At 42.7% G+C, this 21,836-nt stretch overlaps 1 protein-coding gene across 5 annotated transcripts in view; it reads left to right on the top strand.

The window, feature by feature from the left end:
* Nucleotides 1–4,980: 4,980 nt before the first annotated feature.
* Nucleotides 4,981–21,836, top strand: part of SUCO (SUN domain containing ossification factor) — a 42,973-nt gene continuing 26,117 nt past the window's right edge. For 3 of the 5 annotated variants that reach the window (XM_030032888.2, XM_030032887.2, XM_030032886.2), the window contains exons 1-4: nucleotides 4,982–5,252; nucleotides 17,064–17,172; nucleotides 19,434–19,535; nucleotides 20,894–21,039. In XM_030032888.2, the coding sequence (XP_029888748.1) occupies nucleotides 5,188–5,252; nucleotides 17,064–17,172; nucleotides 19,434–19,535; nucleotides 20,894–21,039 (422 nt within the window). In that variant the 5' untranslated portion in view covers nucleotides 4,982–5,187. Of the gene's footprint in view, nucleotides 5,253–17,063; nucleotides 17,173–19,433; nucleotides 19,536–20,893; nucleotides 21,040–21,836 lie in introns of those variants that run through there. The other 2 variants (XM_041127876.1, XM_030032890.2) reach the window with 2 other exon arrangements.

The raw sequence follows: 21,836 nt of genomic DNA, 5'->3' as shown, positions 1-21,836 counted from the left end.
AGTTTATTGAGTGATGAAAGAGCAATTATCAGCTCAGCTGGAGGCAGTGTTGCTCCTGTTTGATTTTGCAAGGAAAATTATTCCACCACCACCATCCCCCCCTTTTTTTTTTTTTTCACAGCTTGTTTCCCTCCGGTGTGAATCGCAGAAGAAATAAAAGAAATTCAGGATTTTTTTTAAAAGTTTTACACTGGTTTGCTGGATTCTCTCCTACAAGTGGTTAACGGTTCATCCAAAGTCAGAGGAAGCTCTCTGAAGCAATCTTGCAATTTACAGCTTTTCCTTGCTAAATAAGAAACGGTCAGGAAATTAAACAGGAAATTGTGTCTGGAAGGGACAAAAGTTGCGTTGTCAGAACCTGCTTACAAAAGATTTACTTTATTTTAACCAGTAAAGAGCCAAGATCAATAGTCAGAAGAGGAAGGAGTTTGTGCGAATTAAATCACACATTAAAAAAAAACCACTTGGGAAAACAAGAAGCCTTTGTAAAGAGTAGATAGGGATGAATGGGGAGAAGGCTTAGCATCTGCAGCCACCAAATGCTGGAAAGTGCTGCAAGACGAAGGCCCAGGGTGTAACCCAAGATCTGGTGTCTCTCCAGAAGTCAAATACTGCTCCACGGCCCCAGTGCCCAATCTCTGGGAGATACTCTACAACACTCCAAGGTCCTTTTGAGTGTTTGAGTGCAATGGACAAGCATTGCCCCCTCGCTGTGCAGGGTTTGCAGGTAAAACAGCAGCACCTTTTCTTTCCTCCCACTCAGAAACTCCGCATCAATGTGCCCCTTGGGTGGTCACCTCCAGCTCTCCCTGCCCAGGGTGCCAAGCACCACGACCCAGCCTCACAGTCTTCTGTGCCTGCACATCAACACTGCAGGCATGGAGAGCTCTCCCCGCCCAGGGGATGCAGGTACGTCCACCATCGGGTGACGTGGTGGCTCGAATTCAGGCCCACGGCAGGGCTTGCCCTCCGTGGGAGCTGCACCAGCTCACTTCATCCCAGGATTTGGCCAAGAGAAAGCCAAGACCCTGCTGCAAACATGCAGCACTTTTTGAGAAACCCATGCAAATATTTGCTCCCAGATAACCCTACAGTACATTGGGCTTGGGGTTAATTATGGGTTCTAGTTGGGAGATTGGGTAATCTCTAATTCTTTTTTACCATTATACTGCTCATTTTATCAGTGGCTGAGAAACAAGCTTAGCAAGTGCTGGTATGCGGGTACGTCAGAGGTGATGAATCAAGACTTCTGTCTGGCTGATGGCACCAGGAACTTTAGGTGGATGCTTGTACTTGGTGGGGACTGACTCGAAGAGGCTTTTTCTCTGGACTCCTGCCCGGTCACTGTAATGGTTCCCCTGAAATGATCTGTCCTCTGTGACAGCTCTTTAGCTGTGTTTGGCCTAAGCTGTATGTGATTAATCCCCAGCTGGTAACAGGACTGTAGCGCACGGGAGCTGTGCCATCTGAGAGCAGCCGCATGGGCTGAGCAAGTGTGGCTTCACTGCCTTTTCCCCTCCTCTTGGGAAAAAGCTCTTGGCAAGGAGGCTGGAGGAATTACTGTCCTGGGAGCACAACAGAGCCTGATGACAGAGATGGTCCCAGCTGTAAGCTGTGGCATGGCCCTGAGCAAAGCATCCCCTGCCAGTGCTGAGGCAAGTGCTCTGACTAGAAATACTGAGCAATGGGTTAATAAATGTTTACCAACTCTTCTAGCAGACAGATAAGCTGTTGTTTAAATCTCCAATGCTTTGTGGGAGGATTTCTCTACTGCTCTAGTCCTGGCCATCCCCAACACGCTGAGTTTGTGGCTGAGGCTGTGTTGGTGGGATGGGGAAGTGCTCTCTGCCTGCTGGGTGAGGTGGCCACGGGTGCATCCATCAGTCAGAGGCAGGATGCCGGGTGGTGTGCAGTTGTACGCCTTGCCCGGCATCTCCCTGTGCCGACACACCGCTCTCACTCGAAGGGGAAGGTACTATAACTCCAGCAGCATCCATGAAGGAGTCGAGTCCTATGTGTCTCCCTGGGGGTCATGTCCTGGCAGGAGGCAGCTGCAGCCAAAGCTCGCGTTGCCCTGCCTCTCTGTGGCACCCTCCAACCCCAGAGGGGGAGATTTTGGGGCACTCCCTGACATGGTTAAAACAGCTGCAGGTGGGATGTGCGCTGTCCTCCCACAGCTTGGGGAATTTCCCACCACTGAGGCAGCTCCCCGGGGCCAGCGCAGAGGCATGCCCTGGGCACAGAGGCTTCCTGCACCTGCGCTGCTCCGGGCCTGGCCCTGCTGTGCGTCCCTGGAGGCACAGCCGGGCCCCCCCCACCGTATCTCTGCTCAAAACCCTCCCAAAGACAGTCAGACGCCCACACAGCCATGGATCCACACTGCCACTGTGCCATGTCTCAGCTGCACAAGGCTGAAGAAACCTTCATGGCAAAGGTGGTGGCTCACGCCACCCCCCCCCCCCCCCCCCCCCCCCCCCCCCCCCCCGCCACCAAGCAGCTTCTCAGTGTTTTTCAGGATGCACCTCACTGCTGTAACCAGTTGGGCTGCTCCTGCGTCATCCCGGCTCCTGGGGTGACAGGACCTGATGAGGGAGTTGAGCGGCACTGGGGGAGCTGGGCTTACTGCTGACTCGCTGGGAGAGCTGCCCGCGGGCTCTGTGGCAGGCAATTGCACCAGGGACACAAAGCAAAGCTGCTCACTGTCAGAGCCGCCCTCCTGGCCACTTTCATCTTGGTATAATCCATACTGTGGTTTAGCGAGACCATTTTCCTCTGCTAGAGGTTCACATTAAATCCCATGGTCTTCTTCCAAAACCTACCAGTGACTTGCACAGGCATTCACTCCTGTTCAACCTACCGAGTCACAGCCTTGTTCAGCAGTTCCAAGCCAGGCTTCTGGCTAAGCTGCAAGGTATGGGGCAGCGGGTGCTGCTTTGCACCCTGGCTCGCTGTCCCCTGTGCTGTTATTCCCCCATTTTCCAAAGAGACACAGCAGGGATCTGTCCAGGATCCTCCTGCGACAACCCCCTCCTCGGGCACTGCAGGACAGCCTGTTTCTGTCACAGGGCAGCCCGTGGTTTGCCGGCCAGGGGGGTTTAAAGCCCAGCCTGTGTGGACATGGGGCACAAAGCTGGAGCTTCTCCCTTGTCCCTTAACATGTTGGCACGCAGGCCTGTCTGCTGTCTGTGGCACGCGGAGCTCTCAGAAGGGCGGGGGATGCCAAGTGTTGATGAAAGCACAAAATTACAGGGTGAAAAATCAGGAAAAGAACAGACACAAAGACTCTCCAGAAGTTTCCATTGCTGGCTGGGAACATTTACTCGCAGCTGGCTGACTCCAGTCACGCCATCCTGCAGCTCGGCAGCACCAAGCCGAGCCCTGCAGGCACCCCCTCCTCTTTGGGAGTCCTCCTGGATGGCCGTAAGGGCCAGTTTGTGGGGCTGGGGCTGGAACTCCTGTGGGAAAAACAGCAGCTGTGGCCTGGGAGGGCCCTGCTCCTGCATGGATTGCTGTGATTCACACCCTTCCCGTACCTCCCCCCGGGCAAAGCTGTCCTTCCTTGTTCAGAGTCCTGACATGTGCACGTTTCCAACACGGCGTGCTCGTGACTAATCCACCTGTGCCTTTCAGGGCTGTTGTAATGCCCTGCGGGCTGGGAGAGCAGCACACGTTGCTGCTCGCTGTGGCTCTGATCACGCGGCGGCAGCAGGAACCCCAATCCTGAGCTGTTTTTTTGGCATGAGTAAGTTGCAAGGATGGTTTTCTTGGCTACCATAGCTTGGTGTAAAGCCCACCTTACAATGCCATGCTTCAGATGGGCAGATTTAGGCCTGGCTATCTACAAAATCCTTACTGTTTTGGTAGTAACTGTTGTGTCTTTCTACCAGTCTACCCAAATGTGCCAGTATCAGGAAAGGCACCTCTCTCCTGTCCCACATTGGGAGTGGGCACCCATGGATGCCAAGATCATGCTTACAGCTGCCTGGCCTCTATTCCCCCCCGCATCTCCCAGAAGGGGTCCACCAGCCCCAGCCATCAGAGCGAAGGTAGTGCCAGGGAGGGAAATGGGGAAGGTCTGTGCAGGCAGCTGTGGAGCTTGGGAGAGATGCTGGGCTAGCATGGCTTGGCCAGGATGGCAGGTCCTGGGCACGGCTCCATGGAAAGCACTCCTTGTGTGGGCCTCACGACGCGCCCGGCCGACTGCCAGGCAAACCCTGGCTCAGCTCTTGCTCCTACAATGACTAAATATGCACAAAAACAGCATAAACGCTTCTCTGGCACCCCTTGTGCCTATAAACACGGGACGGACTGCCATCGGGCTGCCAGCGGGTGAGGCCTGAGCCCAACTGCTCCTCACGGGTCCCCTCAGGTCGTCTGCAAAATGGCGGATCCCTCCGCTCCCCCCTCCCGCCCGGAACTACAGCTCCCAGCAGCCCCCGCGCCCCGCCCCCGCCCCGCCCCGCCGCTGGGAAAGGTGGTTGCCCCGCCCACTCCGCGACTTTTGTTTCCGCTGGGGGCCTCAGCCGACACCAATCAGTGCTCGGCTCTGTGGGGCAGTCCGCGGAGAAACCTGATTAAAAAAATAAAAATTATAAAACTGTCATGTCGGAGCGCCATTCCTTAAAATGTCCCTCGCACCGGAGGTAATGACGTTCCTCGCGCGTCCGGAGGCCTCGGGTTTTGCGGTCAGCCCTCATTTATTACTATGGCGATTTCCCTTTAACGGCTTATTTCGCGCGGACACCTCAGAGGGGTCCTCGGTGGGGCGGGGAAAGAGAAGGCCTCTCTCTTCATTCGCCGCCGCGCTGGAGGGGAGAAACCAATCTGCGTCGGCAACGGGAATATGGGAGGCGGGGCCAGCCCCGAGTGCGCAGGCCATTGGTGGCGGCGGAGCTCGGGGGCGTGGCGGAATGGCGGGGAGGGTGACGCGTATCCTTCCAGCTCAGCGCGTGAAGGGATAAGGGGCGGAGGGGTGGGGAGGAGGGGCCGCGCTCGGCGGGCAGTAACGGCCGCGCTCGCGCCGCCGTGTGTCGCGTTGCGTCGGAGCCGCGCTCGCGCCGCGCGGGGGAGGGGCCGCTCCAACGGTCGTTCCTCCTCCGCCGCCGCCGCCCGCGCTTCTCCCGCCGTCCCTCTGCCGGGGAGGATGCGCCGCCTTTTCCCGGCCGCGGCAGGTAGACGGGGGAGACGATGAGGGAGCCGCCCCGCCGGCTCCTGGCGCTGGGCTCCTGCCTCTTCCTCTGCGCTGTGCTCTGGTGAGTGCCGGCCGCGCCGCGGGCCCTCGCCCTCACGGCCTCGGGGCGCCTCCTCCGAGGTCTCCCGGGGACGGCGGTGTGCCGCCGCTCGGGGAGAGGAGCGGCGGCGGTGGACCCCGACGGCGGGCCCGCCCTCAGCCCTGCCGCTGCCACCCTCCCCGGCAGCCCGGGGCCCCCGGGCCCCTCCTGCTGCCCCGGCTCCGGCGGGGAGAGCGCCCTGGTGGGGATGCTGAGAGCTGATGGGCGGGGACGCGGGGAGCGGGAGGTGGAGGTGGTGCCACTGGGGAATGAAAGGGGCTTCCTCTTGGAAGAAGAAGAATGTGTTAATGTGCTGGTAGCACGCGGTGTGGTGGTAGGGGAAAGGCAGGTTACAGCTTTTGGGAGGGTAATTCCCGCTGCTGTGAATAATAGTCATTTGCTGCGTTCGTGAAAACAAGCGGTGTCAGACGTGGAGTGAGTTAGCCCTCAAATATCAGGGGTTCAAAATTACGCTGTACATTTCTGCATGTATTTTGTTGCTGCTCTGTGCTTTTAACAAGAAGGCTTGCTTGCTTGTTTTTTTTCAGGCTGAACTTTGGCTGTGTTCTGTGAAAGATCATGATGCCTTATTTTTGAAACCGATTTTGTGTGACTGGCTGGAGTCGTGTTAAAATAAAGCCAATGAGCCCTTTAATTTCTGCATTGGTTACGTCTTTGAGAGTGCTTTTCATAGTGATTACCTTAGCTATACCTTGTTCCAGTATCTTTTCTTTACTTTGTTTTCAAACTTTCTTAAAAGATGACGTTTATTAGAACACAAATATTGGGAGAATATATTTTTGTATGGTAAGTTCTAAGCTTCTTAAACTTTGGCCCCCTTTGAACTCCGTGACTCACTGTTTGAGAAATGCTAGCCAGTTTGAACAGCAAACTGCAAATATTGAAAATGGAAAAGCAGCAGTTGTTAGAGGTAATAGTGTATTTGCTGTATTACTTTAATACATTTCCTGTAAATTGTTTAAATAGTCTATTAAAAAAAAGAAAAAATTGACAGTCTTGAAGTTCTGGGTTGTCTTACAGTTGATTCTCATTGGGTGAAGAAAGGGGGAGCCTAGGCATCTCTCTGTACAGAATCAGTTGCAATCTGGTGCTGACCCTTTCATTACTGGCTTCGGACAATCCTGGAGCAAATTTGGTTCATGTCATCACATTTTTGTTTTCAGGAGACAAAACAGTGAGTCTAAAAAGTGCTTGAAAACTCTGTTGCCATGTTTATGTTTAGCACAATTTTAAACAAAACCGCTCCTAGCCATATAGGTTTGATTAAGTGAGCTGTGAACCTGCTGAACTGTCTCTAGACAGCTTTTCTTTTACTTGTTGGGCAACTAAGTTTCTTCTCATGGAAGGTTCTACTTGTACAGTTAGGATTCTTATTAGGAAAACAGTTGTTTCTTTCTTACTGTGTCTTGAAGGCTGATGACCTGTTTCTGCCTTGAAACGTGAAGGTATTCTCATCTTAATGATATCTAGATGGTCAGAGTAAATTTTGTTGCTGTCTTCTTAGTCTGCTGTTTTAACGGAACTGTTTAGTTTAATAAAAAGTTCGGCACCTATTCCGTATTGATAAAAGAATATAATGTTCAACTAACTTGTTGAAATAACACGCTTGTTCTGTAAAGCTCAGACAACTTCTGTGTTCATCTTGGGTAGTGTTAGGAGAAAAATTGAGCCGAGTTTTTTCTTACTCTTTAAAAGAGATTGCTCTTTCAAGCAGTGTCTTAACTGATGATCTCACTGAGTATCCCAAACCTTTTACTGTTTAAAAAAAAAAAAGTTCAGATTGTGTTCACCTTGCTCACTCTGGCTGCTTTTGATTGAAGAGCCAGTAGATTAATTTAGATGTTGGGAGGGGCACAACTCTAGTTCCCTAGTCTCTGTTGTCCAAACATAAATTCACTTTAGAGAGTTTAAAATCCTCTGTCTGCAGGATGGCATTGTGGCTTGCTTTAATTTCAGTAGCTGTGTCAGAGTTGTAATTGGAAGGTCTTGAAGTCTATTAATTCCTGTATTATTGCTGGACTGTGTAACATGATAAGTTGTGATGTATTGAAAATCAGCAACTTTGTTCACATAAGCAGTTAAGAAACTTTAAATAGTAAATGGAAGGCTTTGTGTTATGAATGTTGGCATGTGAGACAAATGTTGGCTTTTTAAATTTAGTTGTCTTGAAATGTAATCTTCAAAGGATTTAATGCTACTAGGAGAGAAGCTCTTACAGATGAAACTAGTGGTCAACAGATGATCAAATTAAACAAAAAAGCAGGGGAAAAAACCATGAGACAAAACGGTATTGCTGAAAGAATACTTGAGGCTATTTGGACCTTTTTTTTTTTTTTTTTTTAAACCTGGGCTTTGTTTTAATTCTGGGTAGATGGTTGCTTCTTTCTTTGGTGAAAGTAAGCTTAAAATAGGAATTTGTTTAATCTCCCATTATGCATTTTAAAGCTTGCCTAAAGAAGTTGATCCAATGGAGAAGTATCATTTGGTAAAAATCAAGTGGGGGAAAAAAAAAGATTGATTTGACTTTTTTTTTTTAACTGGAAACTGTTTAAGAAGATCTTATCCTGTAAGTTAAAAATGTGACTCTGTATTAGGAAATGTACAAAAAAACCCACCAGAAGCTTGAGTTTAGGGATTCGTAAGACAGTGTCTTTTCAATAAAGGCAATGTGATGCTCTTTGGGTGTTCAGGATCAGAGCTTTATTGGTACTTAAGGCTTTCTGAAGCTGGAACAAACACAGCTCTCTGACAAACCTGAGCCAGCAATGTTGTTCCAAGTAGTTCAAAAGAGTGGGATGGCTGCATTGGCTTTAGGGAAATAGTTTTGATGCAGGTAAGGCTTAAGAATGTAGTGCTTTAAAAATAACACACATCTGTGCAGATTGGAGCTTTGACTGTGCGTGACAAATGACTCCTGCTGTCCTGAATTTACAAAGATTTTTTTTTATGCTTCAGTTAATCCCTTTGTGTAGATGATCATAATATAAAAAATACTTTTAAAACTTAGAGTGCTTTGTAGTTTGACAATATACAGAGCTGAATAAGTGGAGTAGATTTAGAAGCTTATAGGGATACTAGTACTATGTGAATTGAGACTAGCTATGACAGTTGTTTGAAGAGTAACATGTATAAATTGTTCTGACATCAGCTTTTACCTGCCATAAACTGCACTTTTCAAAGTGTTAGCTATGAGTTTAATAAAGAAATCATGCATACACTAATTTGTCTTTCTATGATTCATTCTATCCCAGAAAGTGCTTTGCACATCCTGATCTACTTAGCTTTTATGAACTCTTTATCATCCTTGTTTTACAACGATGAGTATATAAATGGGGATAAGTGCATGTGCACATCAAGATTCTTTACGTTGTCATTACACTGTGAGTGAGCTGCATCAGTAAAGGAAGGCTTGTATCAAAGTGGCTGAGCAGCAAGATGTGCTGTTTCTGATGAAAAACCCCTGGTCTCGTAGCTCTGACTCCGAAATCCGTAATGAGATTGTACCCTGAAAATTGTAAAGGTCTGATTGGGTTAGTGGCATAGCCAGGAAGAAAGCATAGATACAAATACATTGGCAGGGGGTAGGTTTTGATATTGCTTTGTATTCCTACCTATTAATGTGAAGATTTATGTGAATTTTAATGAGATAAAATATTTCTAGTTTTGGTTTGCATTACAGTCTTCTAGATTTATGAAGGAGTGGTTGTTGAAAGCTCCTGTAATGCCAAGAGGACCTCTGGAAAAAACAGTGCTATACTGGCAGTGTGTTAACATCATTAGTGTTTATTTTGCTGCTCCTGTCCTGCACAGGCAAAAGCTATGCAAGCCAGATAAGAGATCACAGAAGTAGAGGGTTTCCTAATTGAACATTTATTGGCCCTATTACTCACTTTTGGCTTAAAACTTGAGCTTGTATCTGGTAATAACAGAAAGGTGTTGAGTGGTATAGTTGAGGAGTGAAAGGCTTGTGTGCCAGTGTAACATGCCTCTTATCACAGAAATCCTCTTTTTAGCAGAGCATAATGTTTGCAGGAGAGTGCCCTAATGATCTGGACAGAACTGCTAGTGTAACTTGTAATGGGGCTCAAAATTTTATCTGGTGATCCTCCTCTTGTGTAGTTACTTAAATCTCTTCAGAAGGCTGATACTAAAATAAACACTGTGTGTGTGCATTTTATGGCAGGAAGAAAAAAAGTGATTTGGGCACTGTTCATATAATCAAAACTTTTGTTCCAGGCATCTGATTTCAGAATGAAAAGTATGTTCCTAGATACAGAGAATCTTGTTTGGAAGTGTCTTTGCTCTGTAGTTAAGGTTGGGACAAAAGCTGCACTGGAACTCTTGGACTCTTAAAAATCAAGTGTGAATATGCCTAGCTTATAGCCTGCTCAAGTTGAAGGTGGTGTATGCAAGCAGGGGCTCTGGTGTCTTATGCAAAACAAATGCTTGGCTCAATCAATTATTGAATATTTACCTTCTAAAATTATTTGAAAATCAGTGAAGTGCTTTCATGCAGTATCTTCTAAAAGATTTGTCCTAGAAACTTCAAATTTGTTTGTTTGTTATGCAAGTGGTGTACTAAAGTGACAGTGTACCCCTTCATGAGGTTGCTGTGTTAGACCATGCCTGTTGCAATGAGATGTGCCTCACTTGAGTGCTTAATTTCAACCTTTTTTTGAAATGCCTTTCTCTAACCTGTTATCAGTTCTTTTTCACTTTAATGTTCTTATTCTGCAAAATATTCACAGTGATACTTTTTGGCTTTTTTGCTTTTCTTGTCTTTAGTTTTCATTACTAATCCAGCTTTTGGTAAATTCTGTGCCTCTTTCAAGGGGAGGATATATACAATATTTTAAAGTTAACACTTGGAGGTGCTACAGCCTTCTGCCTGAAGAGGGTGTTATTTCTGTGCATGAAAACTTGGTTGAGAACAGGATAACGTAGATCTGCAAGTCTAAAAACTTTATTGTAATTCTTGGTGAAAATACTGAGCAGGTATAACAGACAGACTGATCCCAAAGCTAGTGCAAAGAACTCTTGCTTAGGTGAGTGAAAATATTGATATAAATGACTTAAACTGGATTGGAATATCACTAAAAGGTTCCAACAGTTCAAAATTAACTTAGGTTCTCAAAGGGACCTTCTTGGCTTGGCTGAGTTTTGAAATGGCAATCAAGATATTGTTGAAGTCCTTTAAAAGTAAGAAGTCTATTAAAAATACATTATAAAATGTCTCGGAGTTAGATGATAGCAGCTTTACAATGATCTAGGGCAAAATTTATGATGCTAAATTTGTGCTAAAATTCCATTCCTTGGCAGTATGTTAAGCTGTGTTGCATTTACAGTGGGTTTGAAGCATGGGGAGTTGGTACAGAGCAGCTGGTGATGATTCTGAGCCTGCTGTTGCAGTGTCGTGCCTGTGTAGACAAGCTTATGAATTTTAGCAATGAGGGAAATCTTCAAAGGTGTGTAAGTTAGCCATTACTATAGACTTGAAAAGCTTTAAAGTTTAATCACAGTTTGTGGCTATTCAGGTTTTACTGTGTTTTCACAGAATCTGTTCTTTTCCCCAAACTCTTGCGTTAAAGATAATAACTGGAGTTTGACAATGCAGGGGAGGTTCTCTTACTGCACTGAAGATTGCAGCTTATTACAGAGGTCTGCTACCAAGAATCATTAGGAATTGCCTGTTCCTTTGAGCACTTCAAAATGGACACCTTTTGAGGGCTAGGGTTTGTGACTTTTGTCCTGCTTTAAGTGCCTGAAATAGGGTACCTGGATACTCCTTTCAAGAAATAAGAGGTATGTGTTTCAGTGTTACTTTGCAGCATGCATCTAATATAGGCTGTTGTCTATTATGGGCACTGTATCAAAACAACATACAATTACAGTGTTGTGAAGGTGACTGTTATCTGAGCAGCTTTTCTGGGAAAGGATGAGAGTAATACTGTGAGAAAGGAATGAAGAGGTTTTCCACTGTTAGTCCTCAGCCTTGATTTCTGTTGTTTAACTTAGGACAACAGTGGACGGTCATGAACAAATGTTATGTTCTCCCTCTATATTCTTGGATTTGTATATCTGAGTATACACTAGCTCAAAGCTAACTTCCTTTTCCTTCCTCAGAAGATTCTGGTGTGTCTCCACAACCTCAAGGTCAGATCAGGTGGTGTAGAGAAATGTGTGGCTGAAGGTGGGATATAGGACTACCCCTTCAGGCAGTAGTAAATCAGTTAAATCTGATAAAGTATATGGTACAACTGTAACCTTGTTTTGCAGTCTTTGCATGTTAATGCATTTAAAATGCTGAAAGCCGTATTTTAAACTGATGGTTGGAATCTCATTGTCTGAAGTTATGAAATTCAGTATTGGCACAAGTATCTTTGTGTTGGGCTCCTCTGAATAAGTGAAGTAACTGTCTTTTTTCTCACATTCCAGTTAGGAGACAGTTTGGAGAGCACATTCTTTGCAAAGAGTGGGCAAGATATTAAAACCCTAAATTAATTGCAAAATTCAATGGATTTGTAAAGGATTTGCAAAAAAGCTCCAATTTCAGTTGTTTTAGGGTTTGTTTTTTTAGCATGTGGATCAAGTTAGTGGATAGTGGTAGGAAATGAGATGGTATCAGTGCCTTGCTGGCAGCATCCTTGCTTAGTGTAGATCTGTAGATCTAGTTTTCAGCTTTTTTCTACCTTAAAGGTCTATCATAACTTTTAAAAGTATCTTATTAATGCATGCTGCTCTTCTGTGGTAATAAGTGGCTTCTAAATGAATGGTGGGGTTTTTGTTTTGTTGTTTTTTTTTTTTAACTGGCATTAAGGAAGATTAATGGTTCTTCATTGCATTTATCAACACTTATTTCCACTTCACATGCAGAAATGAGTATTTTATCTGGGGAGATTGTGCTAAAGCAGTCAGTGCCTTGCAAATAGCTTTCTTCCTCTGACTGGTTGAAATAATGTCGCTGTCCTAAAAGCCTAGTCTTCATTTTCGAAGAGGTTTACTTTGTTCTGCAGGCCCTTTTAAATGTAAGTCTCTCTTGCTGAACTGTTCTGAGAGAAAGATTGATTCCATTAAGTTACTGGGGGAGAGGGTTCCCTCCTTTTGCTGTTTTTTCTGCATTACCAGTGGCTGGAAGGCAGATTACTGCTGACTCGAGAGTCTGGTTGTGGATCTGCTGAGCTCCTTGTTCTTCTTTCTCTTCTGACAGGCTAGTGATAGCAGTCACAGACCTATAGGGCTTGTTCAAAGCAAAAGATAGTTTCCTGCCTTCCTTGCCCTTTCACAGCTTCTCTCATTTTTTACCTGATTAATCCAAAATAAATTATTCTGTAATCCAGAAAGTAAGCTTCAACAAACAGGCATCTCTCCCCCATTCATAGGCCTGCTCTGCTGGCTTTCTGCCCCCGGGTCCAAAACCCACCTGCCTTCTCTTGCGCAGGCCTCTTCTGAACTGATCCTATGAGTATTTTCGGTAGAGAAGTGTCACATGGCAGGGATGGTGACCTCTTCATTCTCCCTCTTAGCTGTTGGGCATCGGCACATCTGCATAATACAACCCTCTGAGAGGTGCAGAAAATGTCCATGATAGTCCTGGAGAGACACTGTTCCCCGTTCGTTCAAGGGGGGCTTGGTAATTGGTACACTAGTGATAGCTTCCTTTTATTTTCCCTTTCCTTAAAATTACTCTGTCTCGCAGGTGTCAACTGTAAACTGTTTTGAACTGCTTCACTCTCCGGTGTCCAGAAATAGATCTTGTTTGGGGAGAATTTAAGAAAACTCTTGAATCATTTAAAGGACAGATGTTTGAAGTGAATCTTGTGTGAGAGTCAGTGGTTTTGTATGAAGTCTTTGGAAAAGAAAGCTTGGGCTGTTTTTCTCTGGGAAGATCAAATTACAGAAAAATGGCTCTTAACCTTCAGATTTTGCTAATTTGGATTTTTTTTTGGTCAGCTGTAACTTGTATGAATAATTTTTCTTACCAGTTGTTTACTTTTTACTTGATTTTTATGCTTGTCAAAACAGTTATCAATAGCTTCACTATCTCTGATAGTCTTCTGCAGCCTCCTTCAGAATTACTTAGAGTTTGAGCCAAATTAGAGCTGGACAGTCTTTCACATGAAACCTACACTGCAATTTCAAAACCACCCGCACTTTTGAATTTCAGTGCATACTTTTTCAAAAGCCTAACAGCCGTCAGTAGACCATAGCCAATTTGCATAGCAATAAGTGTACCGTACCATTCAGATAGGGGTGAGCAGACTTTCTGCTTCAGTAGAGAACCACAGTATGTGCCTGCCCTGTGAAGAGTAAAGATTCCTCCCTCCCCCTCCTCCCCCTTCTCTGTCTGGGCTTGCAGCTTTTGCTTTTGGGTTTGTGCATATCAAGCTGAAAAATTCATGGTGTATTAGAGAAAATATCTTTTAAACTACATTAATGATGATACTATAAAAGTTAGTAAGTGCTTAAGTTTCTTTGTTCTTTATGAGATTTAATAGCAGTTGCTGTTTTGAGTCGTACTTAGCAAAAATGGAACTATTGAAAACTTTTGTATCCATGTAAGTGGCTAATTGTTGGTTATGTGTTTGGAACAATCTCTTGAAGTATTCCTGCACTGTTATGTCATTTGAAGATACACCTTGTACCTGAGACAGTATATCAAGTGCCTAATCTCCAGTACTATTTGGGCATTAGATCTGCTTGCTTCCAAGTCAGCATTAAAATACTACTCTTTTGTCATGAGAAGGGGAAGGATGTATTAATATATACAGATGCAGAAGCTGCTGTGTTTTCACTGGACATGCTGTGCAAGTTTACTAAGCTCAAGGGAAATTCTGCTCTCTGTAAATTAACACTTGAGTTTTCATGTTTGTTGTTTTTCTGCATATAGAGAAATGCTTAACAGAGGTGCTATGCCATTTGGCAAATTTTTTTATTACAAGCTATATCATTTATCAGCCTGTGGCTAAAAAAGCCTGTTGAATGAATATGCAGAATGCTGAAAGACAGAGGAAAAAAAAGTAGCAGTGGTCCTGATAAGGTGATTAATTTGACTTCTCACAGAATGGCTGGTCTCATGTGGCCTTGTGTTCTGTGGATTTGTGTTCTTAATGCTCTGTCAGAGCTTGATGGCAGCAATTGAATGACATATCCTGCTTGCTGCATCCTCCGTTGCAGTAGGGCTCAGGTTTTCCTGTGGGTGCATGCATGCACACATACACAACATGAATTCTCAGTCCCCTCCCTTGCTCAGAGGGCTCTTGGGAGACTTGAGGCATCATGTTTTTGTTGGGGAGTAAACTTGAGAAGAATTTCTGAAAGTAGGCAAGTTGGATATTGGACACATTATGTCGGAATAGCTTAAATCTATGAGCTGTCAAACCGCATTCTTCTAAAAGCTGCATTCATGCTCTAAAAAAGCATGATTTGTTGCGTTAAAAGTATCAATATATTAAGTTAAGAAATGTATGCCTTTTGTGCTAAGTGCTTTTTGTGCCTGCAAGTGCTGAAGTAGTTAATGTGGTTGTGAAAATATAGCTTGTGTTTTAAAATGCTGATTCACAGCCAATGATATTTTTCCTTTTCTACATTAAGGGTCTTAATGTTGCTCTGTACAGCTCACTGAAGATTCCCCCCTTAGTGTAAGCAAAATTGGAAGTAACATATTTGTGTGCATCTATAATAAAGGCGTGGAATGAGCTACAGCATGTTCTGTATAATTTTGCATCTTTCTCTTGTATTTTTATGAAGAACCTGGGATTTGTCATAGCTGGAAGGAGAAACCAGAGGTACTGTCATTAAGAGCATGAGAAAATTTCTTCATGAAATGATTGAAACCACTCTTCAGAAAAATAAATGACTCGAAGTGTTTGCATAACTAATTTTTCCAAGTGAGAGCTAGGAAGTAAGGCCATAAAAGTCTGGTAACATTTCATTCAGTCTCTTAAATGTACATCCTGTGCTTAGGATAAGACAGAGGTTTGATGGAGACCTTAATACAAACAAGTAACTACATGATGGGATGGGAATTTAAGGTGTGTGAGAATGCGTACACCTCATTTTCAACTTAACTGAGATGTGAGACTTTGTACCCGCTACAATATGTGGTTATAAATGTTTTCATACCCTTATATTCAGTGCTTTAGTTTCCAGTAACTGTAGCTGCTTCTGCTTAACTTGGGGGCTTCCATTTAGTTTAGAGGAAAGCTGTTACCTCAAAGATAAGAGGAATTAGTGGGGTGCAGTGGGGCTGAGACCGACCTGGGACACCTTATTTGCCCATCTCCAGAATAGTATGTCAGATCCCACAAGTTCCTTTTCCGCTGTCTTCTGCTCTTCTGGTGGTACGAGACCTGGATTTAGAGTGGCTGTTACCTTGATAACACTCCGTGCAGCAAAAGCCCGATTTTGTGATTGCCTGTGACCTGGAGAAGTGGTGCTCCCTTTCTCTGTGTGTGTGTGTATCTATATACATATATATGCATGAAACTTGTTTTTAAAATGTAGTACTTGACTCTGGTCTACTGCAGCATGGGTTCCTCCTTGGTGGAGGAATCTATGCTGCGTATACATTCCAATAAAGGTGATCTTCAAGTTTTTAAGACAGGTGGTAATTCAAGTTCTGAACACTAGACTGATCCCAGTTGCGTAAGTGAATCCTGACCTACTAATATTCTTACTATTATGACTGACTGTTAAGACTATGTTTTAGTTTTCAAAACTTATGTCAGAAAGTTGCTGTAGCCAGGTTTCTTGTATGCTTAAAGATCTGCTATAGACCTGTCTCTTAGGAGGAGGAGGCCCTTTTTTCTGGGTGTAGAGTGATGTTTGTGTGAATTCACACAGGGGTCATACTGATCACCTGCCTGTCAGAGTATTTCCTGGAAAAGTGTTTGGCTTTAAAGTGGCAGGTGACTCTGGTCAAGTATAGTTGAAAACTCCACTAAAAGCTCAATTTGTGTAACGCTGTACTGATTTGACATCTGCATGAAGACCTTTGCTGGCCTTTGGGCCTCTAAGCCTAATGGTTTGCTGTACAGATGTTATCTGGGATGTGAAGGGGCCATGCACTATAAGCAACAAAAGATGCTGTTCTGATGCAAATGTTAGTAGATGTTGGCTGTTTTTCTATGGAAATAAATCCGTTTCTACTGAGAAGCAAAACTGTTCAGAACTGAAGGTACAAAACCAATCTCTATGGAGGTTGTAGCTAAAGCCAGCACCTGGTTTGCTATTTGTCTCTAAATTTTCATTGGTTTGGGGCCTTTTGTTTAATATACTTATTTTCTCTAATTCTCTTAAATGTGCTTGATGATGCTGACCATACAGAATTTTCTCAGATATAATCTGCACAGGGAAGTAAGGAGCTTTATTTTTTTAATCTGTGGCTTTAGTTTTTGCTTAGTAACAATCATTGCTAAAGACATCCCATTACGATATGATGAAGGATATAGTTGATTCAAATTCTTTCTAATTTGCAGTAACTTAACTAATTTGTGTCAGCTTCCACTTTGGGACATGGTATCACCCCAATAACAGTTTTGCTGATACTTTAGTCTTTCGGAAGTAGTAAATTTGTAGTGTGTTTTCTGTTACCAATTTCTTAAAGTTAAGTCCTCCAATAGTTTTGATAAATGAGTATCTATGAACTGAACATGTGTATTTTTAATTTTTAGGCACCTCATGGGAACAACTGGAAAAAGGTTGAGGGAAATGAAAAATATCATATTTTCATTTTAAATCAATATTTTGACTGTCTTTTTTTTTTTTAAATAGGCTTCCTATTTGGCATGTCTTTTGTAAAGACAGTCTTTCATCAGCAGTGCAATATGCTTCAGGTGATGCTTGTGCCCTGGCAAATGATGATGAAAATGTCCAGGAAAAGGTATGATGAATAGATCATGTTAATTAGCTACTCAGTCTGACTTGATACTAAATTAAAAAAAAAAAAAGGTTCATATGCTATGATTCGTAGAGCCACCTTGGCCAGAATGTTTAATGTACTTAGTTGTTCTGTGAACCATGATTTTTATATTCCCAAGTTTTTGTTTTCCTTTACTTCAAGTTTGTTGCAGTTATGTGACAATACAGCTGGACAGTTCGTGTGTGTGTCTGGCGGGGGAACAAATAGTAAAGCTAGTAATGGTGGCTCAGGTTTTTTTGAGTGCCAGATAGTAGAAGGGGTCATCAGGGATAGTATGTAGCTCTGTAGAGACCACGATAAGAGGTGATGGCCTGGGTAAGTCTAGGCCACAGTATGTCAGTTGCATCTGTGTTGTGTTAAAAACCCAGTGCACAAATGGCTGCTATCCTAAATAGGAGATTTAAGATCAATTGTTTTAAGTCAATATTTATTGCTTTGTTTTCCTCCTGTTTAATAAAAATTAACAAAGCTAAAACACTTATGTGAAATGCTAATAAACAAGATTCTGTCCCTTATTTATTTTACTCAGCACTTTAGGTTAAATGGAGTGTAATCATCCCACCCTGATTAACTCATTACAAGTTTCTGCATACTGCAATTTCATAGTGAGTTCCCAAGCTGTTGAGTCATATCAGAACGTCATGGTAGTTTCATTTATTTACTTACACAGGTAAAGAATCAGCCCTATGATAAGCATGGGTAGTATTGATGTTATTGGTCTTCCCATTTCCTCCACCAATCAGTAGTAGTGCTAAATCATAGTCCTCATTCCAAGAAAGCTTTAATATGCCACATCAAACCTGGAAAAATGTGTGTTGAGCATTCCAGTTGACTCAAGTGGAGAGCTGCCTGACCAGAAGAAAATACTTTAAATATTGTAAGTTTCTTAAGCATTTCAACATCTAGGGTAGCTGTATTCTTTTGCCAGCTTGTGTGGCCAAATAGCATTCAGTCCTATTCTTCCTGGCTGCCTGAAAAAAGTCCTGCTTGAGTTTAATGGCTGATGTAATAAAAGTGGAAAGATCAAGTAAGCTTTGAGACTGGGAAGCCACTGGTGTATGTTTTCCTACTTTGCAAGATTATTCCCTTCATTCTATTAACGTGGCTGCATTGTTAAGCAGATTTCTGAACTTCAACCCAAAGATGTGAAAGCTCATACATTATACTGTACTTTTTGCTCATTAAAGAAAAAATTAAAGAAAAATCTCTTGGGTGTATGAGAAATCTTAAGCATGTGTCTGTTACTCCTAACTAGGCTGCTGGAGCTCAAAAAGAGCAGTCTTGCAGCTCTTGGATCAGTTTTCCTTAGATCAGTTGTAGCTTCGAGGCACTGATGCTATTTAATCTTAGGGACTAGGATGTGAGCTAATAATATTTGGGGAAAAATGTTGCTTAGCTGTTGTCTTCAAGATTTGCCTGCTCGAATTTGTACTTCCTGCTCTTCTAGTGTATGCCTTAACTCTCTCAAATTAATATGATCATGTAATCTTGTATAGCATAGCAGCCCATTTTGGATCTGAACACTAGCACTTCCAGTACTCAACCACAGGATTTTAGACAGCCCTTACAAAACGAGGGGTGTGTAAACTTCTAATAGATTTCTTGCTATGTTTTAAAGTATTGCTCAAAAATAACTTGCATATGTTGTAGTCACAACTTAAAAAAAAAAAAAAGGTTTGAAGGGCAAGTAAATTCTTGTTAGTTTTCCAGTTTGGTGGTTTTAAAACTTTTTTTCCTCAAGTTGCTTTAAAAGGTTACAGCAGACTTATGAAATTGTTCTAGTTCTGCTGATAAGACTCCTATAACTGAAATGTGCCAAGTGTTATTTTTTAATGGTTTTCTGTTGCAAGTCATCTTAGGATTTCCCCCTCGCCCCTTATTTTGGACAGCAAGGAGACAGGGAGGATTTGTCAACATGGGAAATCATAGCAGAATGATTAACCTTCCTTAGTGCACAAACTGAATGATTTAAGACGATGCTAAAATGATCTTTCCTGTGAAGATTTAACTGAATTGCTGTAGCTTGCTGTAGTCTTTGTACAGATGAGATCTTAAACATACGTGGGCAGTGGCTCTGAAGATTCATATATCTTAACTTCTTGTTGATATTTTGGTGGTTTTAAAGGTAGTGTTGTTCAGCCTGTACCAAAGGTAACTCCTCTTACAGAATAGAAGGCCTGTGTTACTGCATACTTACTGTTGTTTTACCTTTAATATACTAGGGGGAAGAGGCTGGTCCCAGACTGGAGTCTGAGCATGCAGACTCAAGTACACAGAGTTACTCTACAGAAGAGCTGCTTGATGACTTTACAAAATCTGACCAGGCAAGACTTCTATTTCATTCACTGTCTCCATACACTCTTCAAATGCTTCTTGGATTTCAGCGTCTTTCATTTAGGTTATCTAAAGCTCATAGTGACCATCTATCACATTTCACTTGCATGCAGGGTTGCTGTCAGACTCACGTTTCCAATGAAGGAGAAAACATGTGAGCTAACAGATCTTGCATTTCCCATGTGCATAAGTAATAGTAAGAGTAATTTAATATTTGTAGGTACTGACTAAATAAATCTTTCCAAGATAAATTAAAATTGGATGTTATAGGTAAGGTTGTCACTTTATAAATAAAATGTAAAAAAACCTTCTCAGTGATGTCTGTTATATAGATCAGACTTGGTGATTGTAGCAGTCCATTTGACCTTTGGTCCTTCATGGCTTCTGTCAGTTTCATTTCCTTTGTTAAAATGGAAAAAGGGCTGTGTTTCAGTTGTATGTGCCATTAATACCTTTAAGTCAGTGGTTGGTCTTAAATGTTGCAAAGCCCACTGTTAAAGATGCTTTATTGGAGAGATATTTTTGTTTTGTAGATTATAAGACAACATACATAGGACATACTTCTGAATATATATTGCATGGTTTAGAAATGCAATTCTGTAGTAAAACATTTCGGACCTCTTCATGTTCACTTAGATGACTCAGAAAAATCCAGCTATTGACAAGAGGCTCTTGTTTAATAGTATTTTGTATTGCTGCAAGAGTCAATCTGACCTGTTTCAGTGGTTATGTACTCTTCCAGATTTAGAAAGCCGTATTTTGATTATGCTGTGCAAGGGCTTATGAAAACTGAAGACCTAGAATAAATAAGACTCAAGACTACTAGGCTCTTGGAAGTGATAAGGGATTTATCTCTCTGTTAAGTTACAACATAGAATAGACATCTAAATCATTTCGGACCTCCACTGGAGTGATAAAATTGAAAGCCTTTTCCAAAATTAAGCTCAGGATGAAAATAGTAAATGTATATTTTATTGTAATGGAGCATGCAAATAGAGCCATTTATTTCAGTTGCTGAAATATTCAAGCTTATTTTCTTGTGGCTTCGCTCTCTATAGAAATGCATGGTTGAGGAAGCTGTTGCACATGCCTTCTCCAATTCATATTTTTACACTATTATTGCAGACTATGGAAGAGTGTTGCAACTGTCTCCAAGTGGTGCTGAATACCACCTAGGTTTATGAAGAAAGAAAATTTATTTAACTGTTTTGCTGCGTGGTTTTCTGGTTCATTGATGACAGAAATCTGAACTACTGAACTGTTAAAACTCCATACTAGATGTTGTTACATGAATACTTTTCCTATTCAAGTTTTGCAAAATGTATGTTCATCTGCAATGTTTTCACAGACTACAGAAATAAGTGAAGCAAGCCAGCCTGAAGTTGAGACTCCACCTTCAGTAGATATAAGTGAAACTTCATCTAGCATAGTTGCAAGCACTGAAAACATTTCCAGTTCACCTACCTCAGAGATACCTCCAGTCTCGCAGCCCAAGTAAGCTCTTTCATTTTATTGTTTTGGTCTTTGAGAGAATATCACTTACTCTGATGTTAAAAGGGTTACCTATTCAGGTTTAGTAGGGATAAGACTAGACTGCTACACATGATTCTTTTGCTGTACTTTGGTTTATGGTGTCAATGCTAATGGAATATGCCATCATTTACTCAGTGTGTGGATTAAGAGTTGTGTACTTGCGTGAAGTGTCATACTATTGTCATTATCAGTTTATAAGCTGCTGTTTCTTTTATGTGATAGATAATCTGTACTATAAAAGCCCTTGGGTCTTTACCATTAGGATTTCTGCCCTTCACAAATGCGCTTTCACATCTGTGATAACAAGCATCAGGGCTGCTCAGTGATGGCCTCTGCTTTCAGTTAAGCAACAACTTTGCAGAATTTTACTCCAGGACTTAGAGCAGTCTTAAATAAGTTCTGATATTAAGAGACTTTTGATGAAATAGCAAATTTTAGTCTAAGCACAACCAAGAGAGTTTGTAATTCTGGTACTTAGTGTATTGCAGAGCTACCTCTGCTGCAGGCAGTCTTCAAGAGTTGATGTGCTTAATTTTGTTTCCTTTCTTTCTGGAATGTTGTGCTATCAACTGTGAACTGTAGTATGGAAATTCATGTATGTATACTTCTAGGTACTTTCACAAAATTCTCCTGGGCTTTTTAATGTATGCAAAGAGGAATATAGTCTTCTAATTGTCTGCTGATAAAGATCTAATAATTTGGTAGATAAAAATTCAACATATTAAAAATGAAGTAGAATTCTCTTTGGTGTTTTGGGT

Source organism: Aquila chrysaetos, chromosome 12 (assembly GCF_900496995.4).
Source record: "Aquila chrysaetos chrysaetos chromosome 12, bAquChr1.4, whole genome shotgun sequence".
Lineage (NCBI taxonomy): Eukaryota > Metazoa > Chordata > Aves > Accipitriformes > Accipitridae > Aquila > Aquila chrysaetos.
This window is presented reverse-complemented; position numbering and strand designations above follow the sequence as displayed.